Source organism: Simochromis diagramma, unplaced genomic scaffold (genome assembly GCF_900408965.1).
Source record: "Simochromis diagramma unplaced genomic scaffold, fSimDia1.1 OVJJ01000026.1, whole genome shotgun sequence".
Taxonomy (NCBI): domain Eukaryota; kingdom Metazoa; phylum Chordata; class Actinopteri; order Cichliformes; family Cichlidae; genus Simochromis; species Simochromis diagramma.
The window spans coordinates 6,267,399-6,282,301 of NW_024386985.1; the positions used below are offsets into that span (position 1 = coordinate 6,267,399).

The 14,903-nt window shown below is 45.9% G+C and overlaps 2 protein-coding genes across 5 annotated transcripts in view; both read right to left on the minus strand.

Moving 5' to 3' along the window:
* Nucleotides 1–2,293: 2,293 nt before the first annotated feature.
* slc35a3a (solute carrier family 35 member A3a) lies at nucleotides 2,294–10,402 on the minus strand. 3 transcript variants are annotated; one of them, XM_040040429.1, is made up of 8 exons: nucleotides 9,952–10,402; nucleotides 9,623–9,839; nucleotides 6,565–6,719; nucleotides 6,356–6,478; nucleotides 4,351–4,519; nucleotides 3,718–3,836; nucleotides 3,442–3,575; nucleotides 2,294–3,347 (listed from the first exon to the last, which is right to left on the minus strand). In XM_040040429.1, exons 2-8 carry the CDS (start codon nucleotides 9,810–9,812, stop codon nucleotides 3,257–3,259), a joined length of 981 nt encoding a protein of 326 aa, XP_039896363.1. In that variant the 5' UTR covers nucleotides 9,813–9,839; nucleotides 9,952–10,402; the 3' UTR covers nucleotides 2,294–3,256. The 3 variants fall into 3 exon arrangements, with proteins under 3 accessions (XP_039896363.1, XP_039896362.1, XP_039896361.1); XM_040040428.1 differs by having other exon boundaries at nucleotides 9,936–10,401; XM_040040427.1 differs by having other exon boundaries at nucleotides 9,623–10,399.
* A 1,345-nt stretch (nucleotides 10,403–11,747) lies between these two features.
* Nucleotides 11,748–14,903, minus strand: part of notch2 (notch receptor 2) — a 40,203-nt gene continuing 37,047 nt past the window's right edge. For both annotated transcript variants that reach the window (XM_040040425.1, XM_040040426.1), the window contains exon 35: nucleotides 11,748–14,872. In XM_040040425.1, the coding sequence (XP_039896359.1) occupies nucleotides 13,421–14,872 (1,452 nt within the window). In that variant the 3' untranslated portion in view covers nucleotides 11,748–13,420. The remainder of the gene's footprint in view (nucleotides 14,873–14,903) is intronic.

The window sequence follows — 14,903 nt, forward strand, 5'->3', positions numbered from 1 at the left end:
TTGCTAGACAAAGAAAAATTGAATGCTTCATAAGGGAATCACTTCCAGCCCGACTAAGATTTGGGAACATGAAGCTTAGGGTCAATTTTCAATAGCAAGTAGGGCTGCCACAAACGATTATTTTGATAGTCACCGATTATTTGTGCGATTAGTCGACTAATCAGATCTTGCATCCATCGGACGCTCTAGTGAGCCTTCACCTCCCGGTCATCTATTGAGCTGGTGGGTAGCAGACGTCTCTGAAAATGTCAGAGCACTTTTGCAAATATGTGATGTCTTGATAAATTGAGCAGATATTTGAAGTTTACACAGCTACATCCTCGCCGGAAAATATCTTAAAAGTTTATTTTGTGACCAGGAAAGACTAATATTAAAATTAAGTCGCTGCCGTCATTGTTAGAAACTGGAATTGGCTGGATAGAATTCTGGGATAGGTTTAGGGATGGGTACCAGTATCCGGTGCCATTATGGCACCAGTTCTGACATAAACTGTAGTAACCAGACCGAAAAGCAGCGCACATTTCGGTGCTTTTTTTCCCTGAGATGTCATACACTTTGGATTCTAGCCAATCATTTTACCTTACCAAGGATAGTAGGCGGGCCCAGATACGTACGTTCTTTTAGAGCAGAGCTACAGATTAAAAATGCCCAAGGTGAAGCGGTCAAAAGTCTGGCTGTACTTCACAGCAAAAGATGCAAACTCAGCAGCCTGCAACAAGTGCTTTAAGGTGATACTGTGCAAACGAGGTAACACCTCGAATCTGATGAAACACCTGGCGACGCATAGCGTTTTTTTAAAAAGCTGTATTTGATAGCTTGCTGCAAGCCCTCACACCGAGCACATCTACTGCGGGTGTGGTGCCTGTTATCGGACCCGGAGTTAGCAACATCCCCCAAAAACCCGAAGAATAGAGTCCTGGCCCCTAGCCCTGCCAGTGTAGCAGAAATGATGACGGATGATGATGGCAGCAGCAGCCGTTCTTCGCTGGGCGAGTAGCTTAATGTTGTTCGTGTGTAATTTACGTTGAGTAGGCTAACCACGTTATTACATTAATGCATGTAAGGTGAACTAGCAAACATCATCATAGCTACATGCGGCTGTCTTCTTGTTTGATGGCAGATACTCCCTTCACCCTGGCCAAAAAGGCTAAAATGACCAAAGAAAAAGTGGAAAACAGCTAAACATGAGAGGCTTTTGGACAAAGTTTGTGTTTTTTCCATTGTTTAAGCACTGCTTCCAGCCAAGAGTGATACCATAAATCCCCTATAGCTGCAGAAAAGGCTAACATTGTTATCTTTTTACAAAAAAAAAAAACAGCTGAATATGAGGTTTTTGGACAAAGTTTGTGTTCTCCATTCTTTAAGCACTGGTTCGAGCACTGTTTAAGCACCGGCACCGTTTCAAAAGTACCAGTTTGGCACCGGTATCGGATAAAACCTAAACGATACCCATCCCTAGATAGGTTGGGCCATGAAGTATATACCCGACCCATCCTTTAAATCTGGGGAAAAGGGAGGACGCATTTGTCATCGTCGTCGAATTTGGACAGCCTTCATTGCGTCGCTGTGATGTAATCGGCCTACAAATGCAGTCTCCAAAGGATGCGGCCCCTGAATTTGGACACGGCTACCATACCTGAGACTGCTTCTTCTTTGCCGTTTAACTGCAGCTGGCATCCTTGTACATGCAGTGCTGCCATCTTCTGTTTCAGTCGGTTATTACACGCTTAAATCCTACTACTTATTCCTGCGTCTTTCAGGATCTTACAAAGCTTCAAATATTGCGTTGACTATTAAATTAGTCCTCGACAATTTTGAGAGTCGATGTAATCGTAACTAGTCGACTAATCGTGGCAGCCCTAATAGCGCGTCATCCAAACTACGCAGCAGATTCATGACGAACCTCATGGTTGTTATTAACAAATGGATCACCTCAGAGGTCCTTTTGACTGCAGTTTGGTCCACTTTTTGGCATCTTTTATTGTTAGGAAATAGATTGACTCACCGAGTGAGTTGTGAAAATATGACGCGAAAATGCATTTATGTGAATTGCTCCAAAAAACTAAAAAATTGTGGAAAAAAATGAGGATAAAATACTTTGTTTTTTTTAACCCTCAGCGATGTCACAGGAACCAAATAATTTGGACATCCATGCAGCCAATGACATCAGATTTGAAAGCAGGTATCCATCTTTTATATACAGTCTATGTGTTGGGGTAGAAAATGTAAATGCCGTGTGTTGTGGTAAAGTAAGAATGATCAAAGAGGAGACACACTGACACATGCACGTAAGTCAAAGGAAGCATGTTTCTTTTATAAAAGATTCACATATTGGTAATTAAAATAATAAAGTTCTTAATTATACCCGCTTTATCCCAAAAAAAAAAAAAAAAAAGTAGTTTCAGGAAAAAACAAACAAACAAAATCATCAAATCAAACGTTACTTTCTCTGTAAATGATGTAACCAGCTTCAGTTTCATTGGACCACATTCTGATTATTCCGCCACAAAAATCACCAACTGACACTGTTACACAGGCAGAGGACACGCTAACCGTCAACAGTGGTTCTGAAAACTAAGCTAAGCCTAATGAATAAATTAAACCGCCCATTAATTTATAGATTTAAATGTTAACAGTGCTAATACTTACACCAAACATTAACATGATTTCCAATATTCAGTGTAACTTCTCCGCTTGGTGCTGTAGTTTCAGAGCTGAAGCTCATTCAGACTCTGAGCTAAACAGGACAGGAGTACCTGTTAGAGCGTTAAACACCCCGAGGTGAAGGCGGCAGCCACTGGGCTACGTGGCAAATGTGGCTTGGAAGAATAGTTAGAAAGGCCCACCCTCTGGTTCTTTGCTCCTTTGTTACACTGGGTGACTGATGTGGCCGTAACACTAACAGGCAGTCAGACTAGTTCCTGGTGAAGACAATCAGTCGGTCCAGTTTCCCTTCACCGGGCGTGGCAGCTGAATTATGTGCGCTGTTGTAATCGCAGAAGAAAAGTAAAACACGCCCTCCTGGTTTCGTCTCTCCTTGCTTCTCCTTCTCAGCTGAGGCACTTTTGGTGTGAGACTTGTCACAGCGTTGTTATAAAATTTAAAAAAAAACAAAAACCTTCCTCTGATCCAAACCTGCTTACATCCTCCTTTATGTTTTCACACTATAGTGTGAAAACATAAAGGCAGTCCAGTCCTCCTTTCCCTTCGTGTCAGCACGACCTCCCGCAGGCTGCTGTAGTTTCAGCCGTGTGTCCTACGCCCTGCTGGGATTGGGGGAAGGCTTGCCTTCGTAGCCGTACAGGAAAGTGGCCGCGATGACTAAAACGGCCCCGAGGAAGAAAACACTGCAGGCAAGAGCAGAAAACTCATTGAGCTCAAAGAAAGAAAAGTGAAAAGGAAAAAACAAACAAAGAAAAAGATAGCGACTGCTTTCTTTACCTGGTTGGGTCAAAGTCCTGCAGCAAGAAGTACGATATCAGCGTTGACAGGATGATGGAGAGTGACGTAGCGAAGCCCTTGAGGATGTTGTCTGCGTACTTGATGACCGCTGCTATGACCAGACCACCCAGGGCCTGAAGAGAAAACAAACACAGAGACACAGATGGACAGAGGCATGACCTGTAGGGCCAACGGGGAGTCCGAGCCCCAGCTTTAAACAGTCTGTTAGCCCAGAAGTTCGACAATATACGCGACAGCACAGCGAGTGAAAGTTACCTGCAGTGCTACAACAGTCCAGGTGATCGTGTTGTATCCCTGAAACATTCCAGACTCCCTCACTCGCTCCCCATCATAGGCCATCATCCCGAAGAGCCCGAACACCAGGCCGAACATCCCTGAAACGCAGGGATGGAGCACTTCAGAGCGGCATTCCCAACACTGCTGTTTTCTATTATTTAATAGTAATATACCAAGAATATTTCCACTAAAATCAGGCCTAAATTAATGATTAAATTCTCGTTTTTGATCGTCTTTCTTGTTCCTGCTGCTCAGGCTCTGAGGTTTAACACAGGTGAAGATGCAGTAAGCTCAGAGGGAATCGCAGGAGACTCAGCACATACTCACACGTTCCCGGATAAAAATAAACTAGACAGGAACATTCATCTAACAGAAACATATCGGAGGGTAAAAAGCCCAGCTGGCTCCCCGAGCAAAGACCCGAGGAACCGCTGCACACATGGGAGCTTCCTGGTCCATTTATCACTTTTAAGCAACAGCATCTCAGATCATTGTTCTTCTGGCCTCCACTTTATTTTTCCATACTTTTTACTGCGCTGGACTGCGTTTCAAGAACATATACAGGCTGTATATATCAGTTCACAACTGATTTGCCTGGTGATAGATACCAACCCAGCTGGATGTTGCGGACCCACACGCTCTGTTTGCTCTCTTTCAAGATCTTCTCAAAGTAGACACCAGCGAAGCCGCTGGAGAAGCACGCCACCAGCACTGCGGCGAGGCCGACGAACTGGGAGCCAGCAGACGGGGCCTCCTTCTCGGAGGCAGAGTCAGAGGGCCACTGCAAGCACAAACCGGAGAGCCTTAAATTTTAACAGGTGAAAAAAAACTCTTTCGAGCTTTCTTCTCCCCACATGTACGATTAGGAAGTTAAATCGTAACCCAACAAACATTTCAAGGAATGATTATCCACCTCAAAATGTGGCGAAACAGTCCAAAGTCTGCTTTGTGTGTTTCGAGTTCCTGCAGCACAGCAGCTTTTAGGTTTTAGTTTTTAAAAGACTGACAGGCCAGCGTCAGAGATGCTCAGAGGCCAATTTGACAGAACCAGACCAGATCTCACCCCCAGCTCTCTGGCTCTAAACGTGACTGCCGTGAGAAACGTCCGTCTTGGAAGCAGAAACAAGCTTCTTTATTGGTTCAATACTGAAGTACACTTTATCACTTTATCCAGGTTCACCCGTTTAAAGGTCACAGTTACTTTGACTAGCAGGTGGGTCCTGGCTCATGACTTACACCTCTCATCCACATTCAGTCACCCAAGCTTCCAAACAGGAGCCAATGCGTAACACCGCTATGGCCTCCTCCATCATTTAGATACAGTCTATGATAACTGCGTGGAGCAGACTTCTCTTCTCTTGCACATCTCCTGCTGAATAAAAGTACATGCTGCAAAAATAATCAGTGCTACACAATCCAGTGTGTCACAGGGTTCGACGTGATGATGTCCAGAGAAAACAAACAAACCTGGCCTGTGTATTTTACATCCAATGAAACATCCAGCGGATACAACGTGCGCCTTCCAGAGAAACTCGTATGTACTTAGTAAACTGGAACTTTGTGTAATGATTATCATTCACAGTGAAGTCTCACTGAATCCCTCATGCCGGGTACCTAATATTCAGACACGGCATCGTCACAGCTTTGCTGCGTTGTGAAAAAGCTGCAGAGTGAGACTTCTTGTGTGATGTGCTGCAGTAAGCAGGAAAACACAGGCATTAATGTACAAAAAAGATGATGCTGAGCTTTGAATGTGCAAAGGAAGAAATCTCACACTTTCATCTTTGGATAAATAAAGATTCAGGACAAAGTGAAGCTATTGTGTGGTATATTCCTCCAACATCAGCACCATCAGCTCCGCAACAAAGCTCGCTGGGTGAAAAGTAACAGCACCAGCTTGGAAACGAGCAGCGAAACAAAAGCGGGGTTTCTCTGCAGACTCTGTTTTCTGTGTGTTTGTAGGGTCTGAGATGGAAACAGAACAGTTGCTCTTTAGCATCATATCTGACGTGAGTGCGAGCCTTCGCGGAGTGCCGCTGATAAGCCACGGTCACTCCTGCATGTACCTTGGACAAACTGAGATCCGTTCGCGGCTAAATATTTCTCAGAATAAGTGTAAAGCCAACTGATTGCCATTTTCTTTGTTTAGCCGAGGAGGAGGAGGTGATATGAAAACAGTCATTCCTCCTCTGACACATCATTCATCAGCAGCCAACATTTACTCAGTCTTCTAGTACAAGCCTCATTATTTATTTGGCCTTTAAATATCAGAACAAATAAAAAAGACAGCACACTCAGTGAGTAAATGCTCAGCAGACAAAGAGGACTAAAGTGTCAGCTGCGTGCACACACTGCTTTTTTCCAGTCTCTCTCTGAGCTCAGTGAACATAAGTAAAGTAGCTGACTGTGATTTGAATACACAAATCCATTTTACTTCCTGAATGTCTTTTTGTCAGCCTCAAAACATCTCTGAGCTCGCCTCCTTCAGCCTTAGAGGTGCATTTTCATTCCTGCGTTTTATGTCTGACTATCTCTACACATTTAGCTTTTTTAAGACCGCAAATAAAAGCTGATTGTCTCAAGAAATGGTGAAACAGTGATTCGAGATGCACGGCACCTGCACAAGGGCCACGCCAGCCATGAGAATCAGCAGCGAGAGCCACTGGTACACGCCCAGCCTGCGGCCCAGCATGGACACCGAGAACAGGGCCGTGGTCAGGATCTTCAGCTGGTACGTCACCTGATGGAGACAAAGGAACAAGCGATCAATCCTCCGGTCGTCACGGCGGCCATGAGGCCCGCAGATTAACCTGCCGTGCTGCTTACCTGGTAGGTGGCTGCGTCCAGGTTGGAGAGGGCGACATACAGCAGGTTGTTCTGCAGTGTGTAGATCCCCGAGGGGATCGCCAGCTTCAGTGTTTCTACGGGTTTGTGAATGATTTCCTGACGGAGGACGCTGTTGAGAGCACGCATGCTGTAACCTGCAGCGTGGAAAGAAGACACAAACCACACGTATAGATTATAAATTCTAACCAAGCTTGGAGCTTTAGATCAAAATCAAAGTACGCAAAGATGACTGAGAGCTTCGGTGCCTCTTGAGGATTCCCCGTCACAGTTTTTAATATTCAGAAAGTAAAAAGAGAAGTGGTCTCTCTGGCCCAAGCTGTGGCCCGTCGCAAGAAACATCGCCTGACGAGCTCCTGTTAGTCCAGGCTCAGAAATCCAGCTTTACAGCCAGAGCCAGGAACTTGGATTTTAAATAAAACAACCAAGACATGATTGCAGTGCCGACTTTTAGCTTTAAAGTCACAGCCATCACCAAATCCTGCATCTCCTTCCTTGAGATGTTCCGTGAGCCCGGCACGGCAGCTATCTTTACTTTCTTCTGCCCCCAGTTTAGTGTTTAATAGCTGAAAAGCTTGAAGTGACATCAGCTGACTGCCCTGGCGGTTAAGACCATCACATTTCTTTGCTGTGAGAACCTCTCGGGCTGCTTTTGCAGCATACTCAGGCTCTTAAGACAGTTTTGTTTTGCAGCATTTGGCTGAATCTGAATTCATCCTGCTGCTTCTATCAGCAGTCACATCATCAATAAGTGTGAGTGGGCTGGTTCCGGTGACTAAGACCCGGACGTACGCGCCCAGGTCATAATGCTGCTTCCACTGCGGTTGACAGACAATGTGCTATTTGTTCAGATCCTGAGTCGTTTTTCTCCTCCTCCATATTTTTCTCTTCCCGTCATTCAAGTTCAAGTTAATGAACGTCTGTTTCCTGAGCACATGTTAATAATTAATGTTAATGATAATAATTCAATAACAGAACCGGTTAAGTGGCTCAGACTTTTACTGGTCACTGAAAAAAAACATATCACAAAAACAACAATGAAATACTTTGAGGGAACACGCCTCACCTGGCAATGAAACAGTTTCAGGCAGTCGTCCAATTACTTCTGAGTAGGGCTGCCACGATTAGTCGACTAGTCACGATTACGTCGACTATCAAAATCGTCGACGACTAATTTAATAGTCGACGCGTCGTTTGAAGCTTTGTAAGATCCCAAAAGACGCAGGAATAAATAGTAGGATTTAAGAGTGTAATAACGGACTGAAACAGAAGATGGCAGCACTGCATGTACAAGGATGCCAGCTGCCGTTAAACCTGGAAGAAGAAGAAGCAGTGTCCCAGAATTCATAGCGCGGCCTTGCTCAGTTTCCAACAATGGCGGCAGCTAGTTAGTTTTAATACTACTCTTATTATTCTTTTAACGTTTAATGTGTTTTCAGGCGAGAATGTAGCTGTGTAAACGTCAAATATCTGTTCAGTTTATCAAGACACCACATATTTTCAAAAGCGCTCCGACATTTTCGGAGACGTCTGTTACCCACCAGCTCGATAGCGAGCCGGGGTTCAAGGCTCACTAGAGCTGGTGAGAACACTGGACTCTGGGCAAATCATTTTCAAACCCACCGCTGTCTTTCGCTACTCAGGTTAAACATGATATATAAGTCACTTAGATAACTTAATAATGCTATTGTTTGGCTTTTTTCAGTATTTTTTTTGTTTCTGAGTAAATCGGCTGAGTTTATTGAACTCCGGGGAAACAATCTGCACATTAAATTAAAATTTAATAAACTACCATCTTGTCTTTATTTTTAGTTAGCACATACCTTAAACACTTAAAGCTGTAAGCTAGTGATAGTTATATAAGAGCAGATGCATGCTGGTGCAACAAGCCGTCTGTTTTACATACAATGGATGCATGATCTGATTAGTTGACTAATCACAAAAATAATCGGTGACTAGTTGACTATCAAAATAATCGTTTGTGGCAGCCCTACTTCCGAGCCTCTGAAAACAGAGACTGTGTCTAAAAACATCTGTATTTGCTGATCAGTGAATGAAGTACTTTTCAGTTTTCAGAAAAAAAGACTGCTATTATCCAAAAACGAATTCTGAGCCTCACTGATCCAGAAAACCCACCAACTGTAGTTTCAGCACGTCAGGAACAGTCCACCAAACCTGACTGCAAATCCTCAGGCTGCACGCACACTGACACATTTCCAATTTAAAGCAGGACTCTCAGTTTCAGTCGTGTTAAAAAGATTCTGTCTGAAATAAGAGGCCTGTAAACGAGTATCACGTGACCATCTGTGCACACGAGATGTTTGAAACTCTGCAAAGAGACAAAGATCAACAGCACGTGTGAGGCAGTCACGACAGAAAACCCAGACACAAAGCAAATACGGCACCGGAGCGAAGCAAGGCACAGGGAAACGAAGACCCACGGGTGGAAGATAAAATAACAAGACACGACAGCCCAGCTAGAGGGTTGTTTTTTGTTTTGTTTTTTTGGACTAATGATATCCAATCAGGAAGCTCACATGGACGTGCGAATCCCTGTTTTCTGTAGTTTTAGTGAAAGTTCTCAGAATTCATCCTGATTACCTCAGAAACAGAACCTCTCAGGTAATCGGGAAAAAATGACCTCTGGTGAAGCAAACATCAGTAAACTCTGAACAGATGAAGTTATTAATAAACACAGAACTGAAGCTGAAATAAGATAAAAATCACTTTAGTCACAAGCATTCACAGTGCTGGTCCTGGATCACTGGATCAGTTTGAACTGCCTTCCTGCTGCAGGAGCTGCTCAGCCACAAGCATATTTAACATTTAAATCATCTTTCATGTTCTGGGATTAAACAACAAGCCCAGCATGATTTGTGCTTTACAGATCAAAGAAGCCAGACCTCAGACGGCACCGTGATGGTTCCTGCTCACATCCAGCTGGACTTGTTTGAGCATTTATAACACTTCACTGTGGCCTAAAGTTTATCACACATGACAGGACCGGTGCCGGTACCGGGAGCTGTGTACACGGACTCACTGTGCTCCTTGAAGACCAGCAGGACGCAGGTGAGGATCTTCATGACCTCGGCCACCACCACCGCTGATGAGGCCAGGTACCGCGGGCCCTCGGCCTGCAGGGTGCGGGAGTAACGCATGGTGAGCACCAGGGAGGTGGTCTGGAACACCAGCACACCCAGTGAGAGGTACTTGAGCCGGGGAGAAGCCATGGCCACGTTTCGGCGAGCAGCTGGAGACTGAAGATGAGCAGAGGAGAACAGAGCCGGGGGGTGCAAGAACAGGAGCAGGTGTTTTACTCCGAGGCGGTGGGAAATGCCGACGGTTGGTCTCACCTTTCGGTCCGCTCACCAGTAACTTTGCAGACGCTCAGTTCGGTCTTGCGCTGTCCGCTCTCTGCGGCTCCTCACACGGACAGATGGACACGGTGCTGGCGGATCACCACAGCTGTCAAAACAGCAGCTCAGGTCCTGGCGTCCATTGACCCGCACCGGATATCAACCGCCCGTTAACTTTTCAGCACGCTCACACCGACCAATGCATCACGACCCGCCATCCCGCTTAAAACGTCCACCAGAGGAAAGAGTAAATTGCACGGAGAGTCTCCACGGGGAAGAAAACTCCAGCCAGGTGAAGATAAGATCCCGGACGACTTCCGCGTTAGCAACTCTTCTTCGTGTTCTCGTCGTTTTCGGGTTCGTGTGAGACTCTGCCTCCTGCTGGGCTGACACGGAACAGCACCTCGGCAGGATAAACGGGAGAAAACTCCAAACAGAAAATATCTGACTCTATTATTATTATTATTATTATTATTATTATACATTTAAACGATTTGCATTTTCAGTAAAGGTTTTAAACTTCTGAAGTTAATGAGATGGAACATTTTTCTCAATGCCTGACCATTTATAGTGCATTTCAGGGTCGCGGAGGTGGGCTGGAGCCTGTCCCAGCTGCCATAGGGTGAGAGGCCAGGTACATCCTGGACAAGCTACCAATGAAATAAACTACAGTATATACATAGAAACACACTGAGGCATGTAATAGAATTTAATCTGTCTCCTTGGAAGGATTCTTACATTAGTAGGAAGCAAAAAGACTCCTGACAGTATTGTATCTCCTGGACGAGATTTGGTGCGTGTCTGTGTGTTTAAGTGTGGTAGGGTATGAGTTAGTGTGTGTGTCTGTAAGCCATAAAGGAACATGCAGAAAGCGAGTGCGTCGGCATTCTCACACTGAGGTTTGGTGCTGAAAACAGATGTTCTGATGGTGCAGATGTGAATAATAATAATTAAACAATGTCACATCAGCCGCAGACAACCATGCACACCTATAGGCAATTTAGAATAACCATTTCACATAACCTCCCGACTGCACGTCTGGACTGACATGCAGTCGGTCTGAGGAAGCCAGAGAACCCACACAGACATGCAAATGCCACACGGAGAGACAGACATATAACACAGAGGAAAAGAAATACACACTTAATATCTTACAAGTTTTGCTGTGACCTACAGACGTCCACAGACCTCTGCAGGCTCTCTAAATCTGTCTTTACACCAGTGATCATGTCACCACCACTGAGATCTTCTTATTTAAAAGCCTATTCTTGGTTTGCATTCAGCAGAGAAATGTTGGAAGTTACAAAGTGACTCAGTTTGGCTTCTTTGGTGTATTTATGTAGTGATGCAACAGTACATAAATACATGTGAATTATATGAAAATACTCTATCCAAATCCCAGGCACTGTTCAAACCTTTGTGCTTTATTGGCAGTACAACGTCTGCACTGTGCGTCTGAGGAGGGATTAAAGAGCATCCATGTGTGCATAAAGAAAAGCACTGTATACACGTGGCTTTAAGTGCTCAGTAGGAGCAGAAATGTGTTATATGAATACCATCCATTTACCGCTTACCAAGATGATTCATGCAGATGAAGCCTGAATCAATTAGGACAAAACAATAAAGCCTCTGACTCAAGTTTAACCTTCAGAAATGGCAGATTTACCAGGCAGAGCGAAAAACACGATGCTACATCTACCAGGTCTAACATGGAGGCCCTTAAAAAAAAAAATCCACCTGCAAATGACACACCTGTAAAAACCTGCCGAGACACGAAGATGCTCCAGGACAAGACAGCACGTGCACTCGTGTGTGGAGATCTTGGCTTTATTTCAGTAAAGCATTCGTTCGATCATTTGTTTTGTTTTTTTAATCCAACAGATTTGATCAGTTTTAGTTCTACAACACACAAACACGGTAACAACTACTTCATATTGCAGGTATATTACGGGCTATTTGGTTAACAGAGAAGAGTACAGTAAACTTAAAAAAAACATTTTATATACAGAATATAGACATGACCTCATAACCTTGCATATGCACTGGAGCTGCTGTGATTCATACAAAAAAAAGTTATCTGATGCCTGAGCGCCCCTACATTCGTACAAACGTGGATTTGGGGAGTTTTCAGGCCGGGTCTACAAATACAACTCTGCAGAAAGGTGCAGCTTTTGTGTGTCTGACTTTTCAAACAAGAACAACAAATGACAAGTTTGGACACAGGTTTCATATTTTTGGCTGAATAAAACAAAATTTGGTATGTGAGATTTTTCTGAACGCTGAACGATTGTCCTTTTTTGTTTTAAACACAGCAGCCACATAAAAGCTCAACATCGACCTTAAGAAAGAAGACAAGTGACTTTCTCCTTCTACGCACGATTTACGACCGTTAGACGTGCGGAGACGCACTGATTGTAGCTATGGTTATATAACTTTGGAAGAGACGCTATTTATAACAGAGGCACTTTAAAGACGTGGCGATTTGCCTCGGCGAGATTCAGAATTATACAGGAAGTGTGCACCGTATTCATATAAAAACAAAACAAAAGACATGCTAAGCTCAGATATAACGAGCAGAAGATGCTCGGAGTGTCTGTACATTTTCATATACAACATACTGAATCTGGTGACAAACTAATGTACGCTTTTCAGTATTAATTACTCAAATACAGCTGTACCACCTGCAGAGAGACAACCGCACACTCTCATTACACCACCCGAGGACTGCAGCGATAGCGTGCAGGTGGAGCTCCATTTTCTGACCTTTTGAAGTGTGCAGGCAGATATTTGATGTTTAGCAGATGTTACTTTCATCAAACCTCTGAAATACTTTGAAAACTTTCACATGACGAGCGCAGACCCACGCAGCACCGCCCAGCAGGCCTCGCCGTGCGTTTGCTACATGCACTTGTTGTTTTTTCTGATCGTACAACAGCCTCTCAGTGCCGCTCCCCTTTAACCCAGCGAAAGCACAAATGCAACAAACGTGGTTTTCCTTTGAGAGTAAAAATATCCACTGAATATGACCCATCGTATTAAAGTGAATGGTTTCAATGAGGTGTTAGTACTGGCAGGTTTATTACACTGAACAGAGACGGACGATCTCAATGCAGGAAGTGCCCAGTCTTTTCTCGCTGGTCTTTTTTTAATCCCGCACCAGCTGGTCAGAAGCTCCTCGATGATCAGTTTATGTGTTTGGTGCCAAAACATGAAAAGTCTCGATCCAGCCAGCAGAGAGCAAAGGCTGCCTCACTGGACTTAGAAGAACTCGATCAGAGAAAAACTCCAAAAGACTTTTACTCAAAAATGTTTAAGAAACTATACACAGTCTTCTGAAGTACAAAGAGAAGGTAACATAAGAGGTGATTGATTATTAAAGAAGAATAAGGGATTAAAGACAGACGTGAGAACGTACTGATTGTGTTACTATGAGTACACAGAAGCCCCAAAGTCAATCGGTTTCTGCTTTCTTCCTCTTCCGCCTACGCAAACACCTGCATGTTTCCGAGCTGAGGCTGCTGAGACGCTTGCGGCATCTGCTGCGACTGCGGCTGCAGCTGCACCTGCTCTGGAATGTGTGTGTGGTGTGATGACGGCAGTGTGTGGTGGGAGTTCCCCAGAGGGGTGGGGCTGGTGGTGACGTCGGACCAGTCCGAGTTGGAGTGCGGGGATGAGGAGGACCAGGGGTCGGGGGATTCCGGCGAGGGGGTGAGATACGGGTGCTCGCTGGGCGGGTGGGCAGAGTGGCTGGGCGTGGTGCCCTCCGAGCCCGCTGTGGTGTAGCTGTGCTGCGATGGAGGCGTTGGGTATTTATCCACCGGGCTCTGCATGGTCGGGTATGAGGGCAGAGCCCGAGACTGGCCCTCGATCCCTGCGTGGCCTCCGTGGCCGACAGCGTGTGGGTGCTGCAGGGTGTGAGGGAGCCCGTGAGCCATGGCCATCTGATCAGAGATCTGGTATATCATCCCTGGGGTGCAGTGGAGGTGCCCCGGAGCCTGCTGGGAGTGACTCTGAGTCTGGTTCTGACCCTGGGACTGCGTGACTTGCACCTGCCCCTGCTGAGGCTGCTTCAGCATGGTCTGGCCTGCTCCGGGAGTCATCATCTGGAAGGTGACGATGGGTGGCAGCTGCTCCCTGGTCACGGTGACGTTCATGGGGGTCAGCCCGACGCCGCAACCCTGGCCGTGGTGCTGGGCCATGCCGGGGTGGGATCCCGGAATCTGATGAGGAACCAGGCTGAACATGGGGCTGTATCCGTGTTTGTTCATGCTCACCCAGGTCTGCTGCTGTCCCAACATGTGGCTGACAGGGGGCAGCATCTGTCTGGAGGTGGGGCTACTCAGCAGGGGCGGGGAGTTTGCCGTGGTGGAGACGGCAGTGGAAACGTCGCCTGCGTAGGAGTGAGGAGACTCCAAGGAGTCGACGGGCGACATGGTGACGGAGCTCTCTGGAAGGCCTCCTGCTGCCTTCATGCCATTGGTGCTTCCTGCTGCCGTGCCTCCTCCATTTCCTGCTCCCACCCCAGCACTTACAGCTGCCCCATCTCCTCCTGCAGGCTTCTTCCTTCTCTTAGCCTTCATGTCTTTCATTTCTTTGGGCCCTCCACCAACACCTCCTACTTTTGTGCCCCCACCCCTCCTGCTCTTCTTCCCCTGTGGTCCAGGGCGCATGCCAATGTAGCCTGCTCCATTTGCTCCACACATAACAGATGAGTTTCCTCCTCCACCCATGTGATTAGGCCCATTGTGGGGACTGTGAACCAGATTGTACTGATCCAGGAGACGGACGATGTCGTGGTGCATGCGTTCTTGAGCCGTATCGCGGGGAAGCCGATCCAGATGATCAGTGATGTCGCGGTTGGAGTAGTGGTCGAGGAGAACCTGTGCCGCCTCGAAGCTGCCTTCCCGGGCTGCAAGAAACAACGGGGTCTCCTCCTGAAAGAAGCAAAGGGAGCGGTAAGCACAG

Bases quoted from the DNA above. Each gene is read 5' to 3' on its own strand.
- slc35a3a (XM_040040429.1), bottom strand. From the start codon at position 9,812: ATGGCTTCTCCCCGGCTCAAGTACCTCTCACTGGGTGTGCTGGTGTTC. The intron at 6,720-9,622 runs GTGAGTCCGTGT...TCCACGCTGCAG, and splicing joins GCTGGTCTTCAAGGAGCACA to GTTACAGCATGCGTGCTCTC. The intron at 4,520-6,355 runs GTGCCGTGCATC...TTGTGCTTGCAG, and splicing joins CTGGCGTGGCCCTTGTGCAG to TGGCCCTCTGACTCTGCCTC.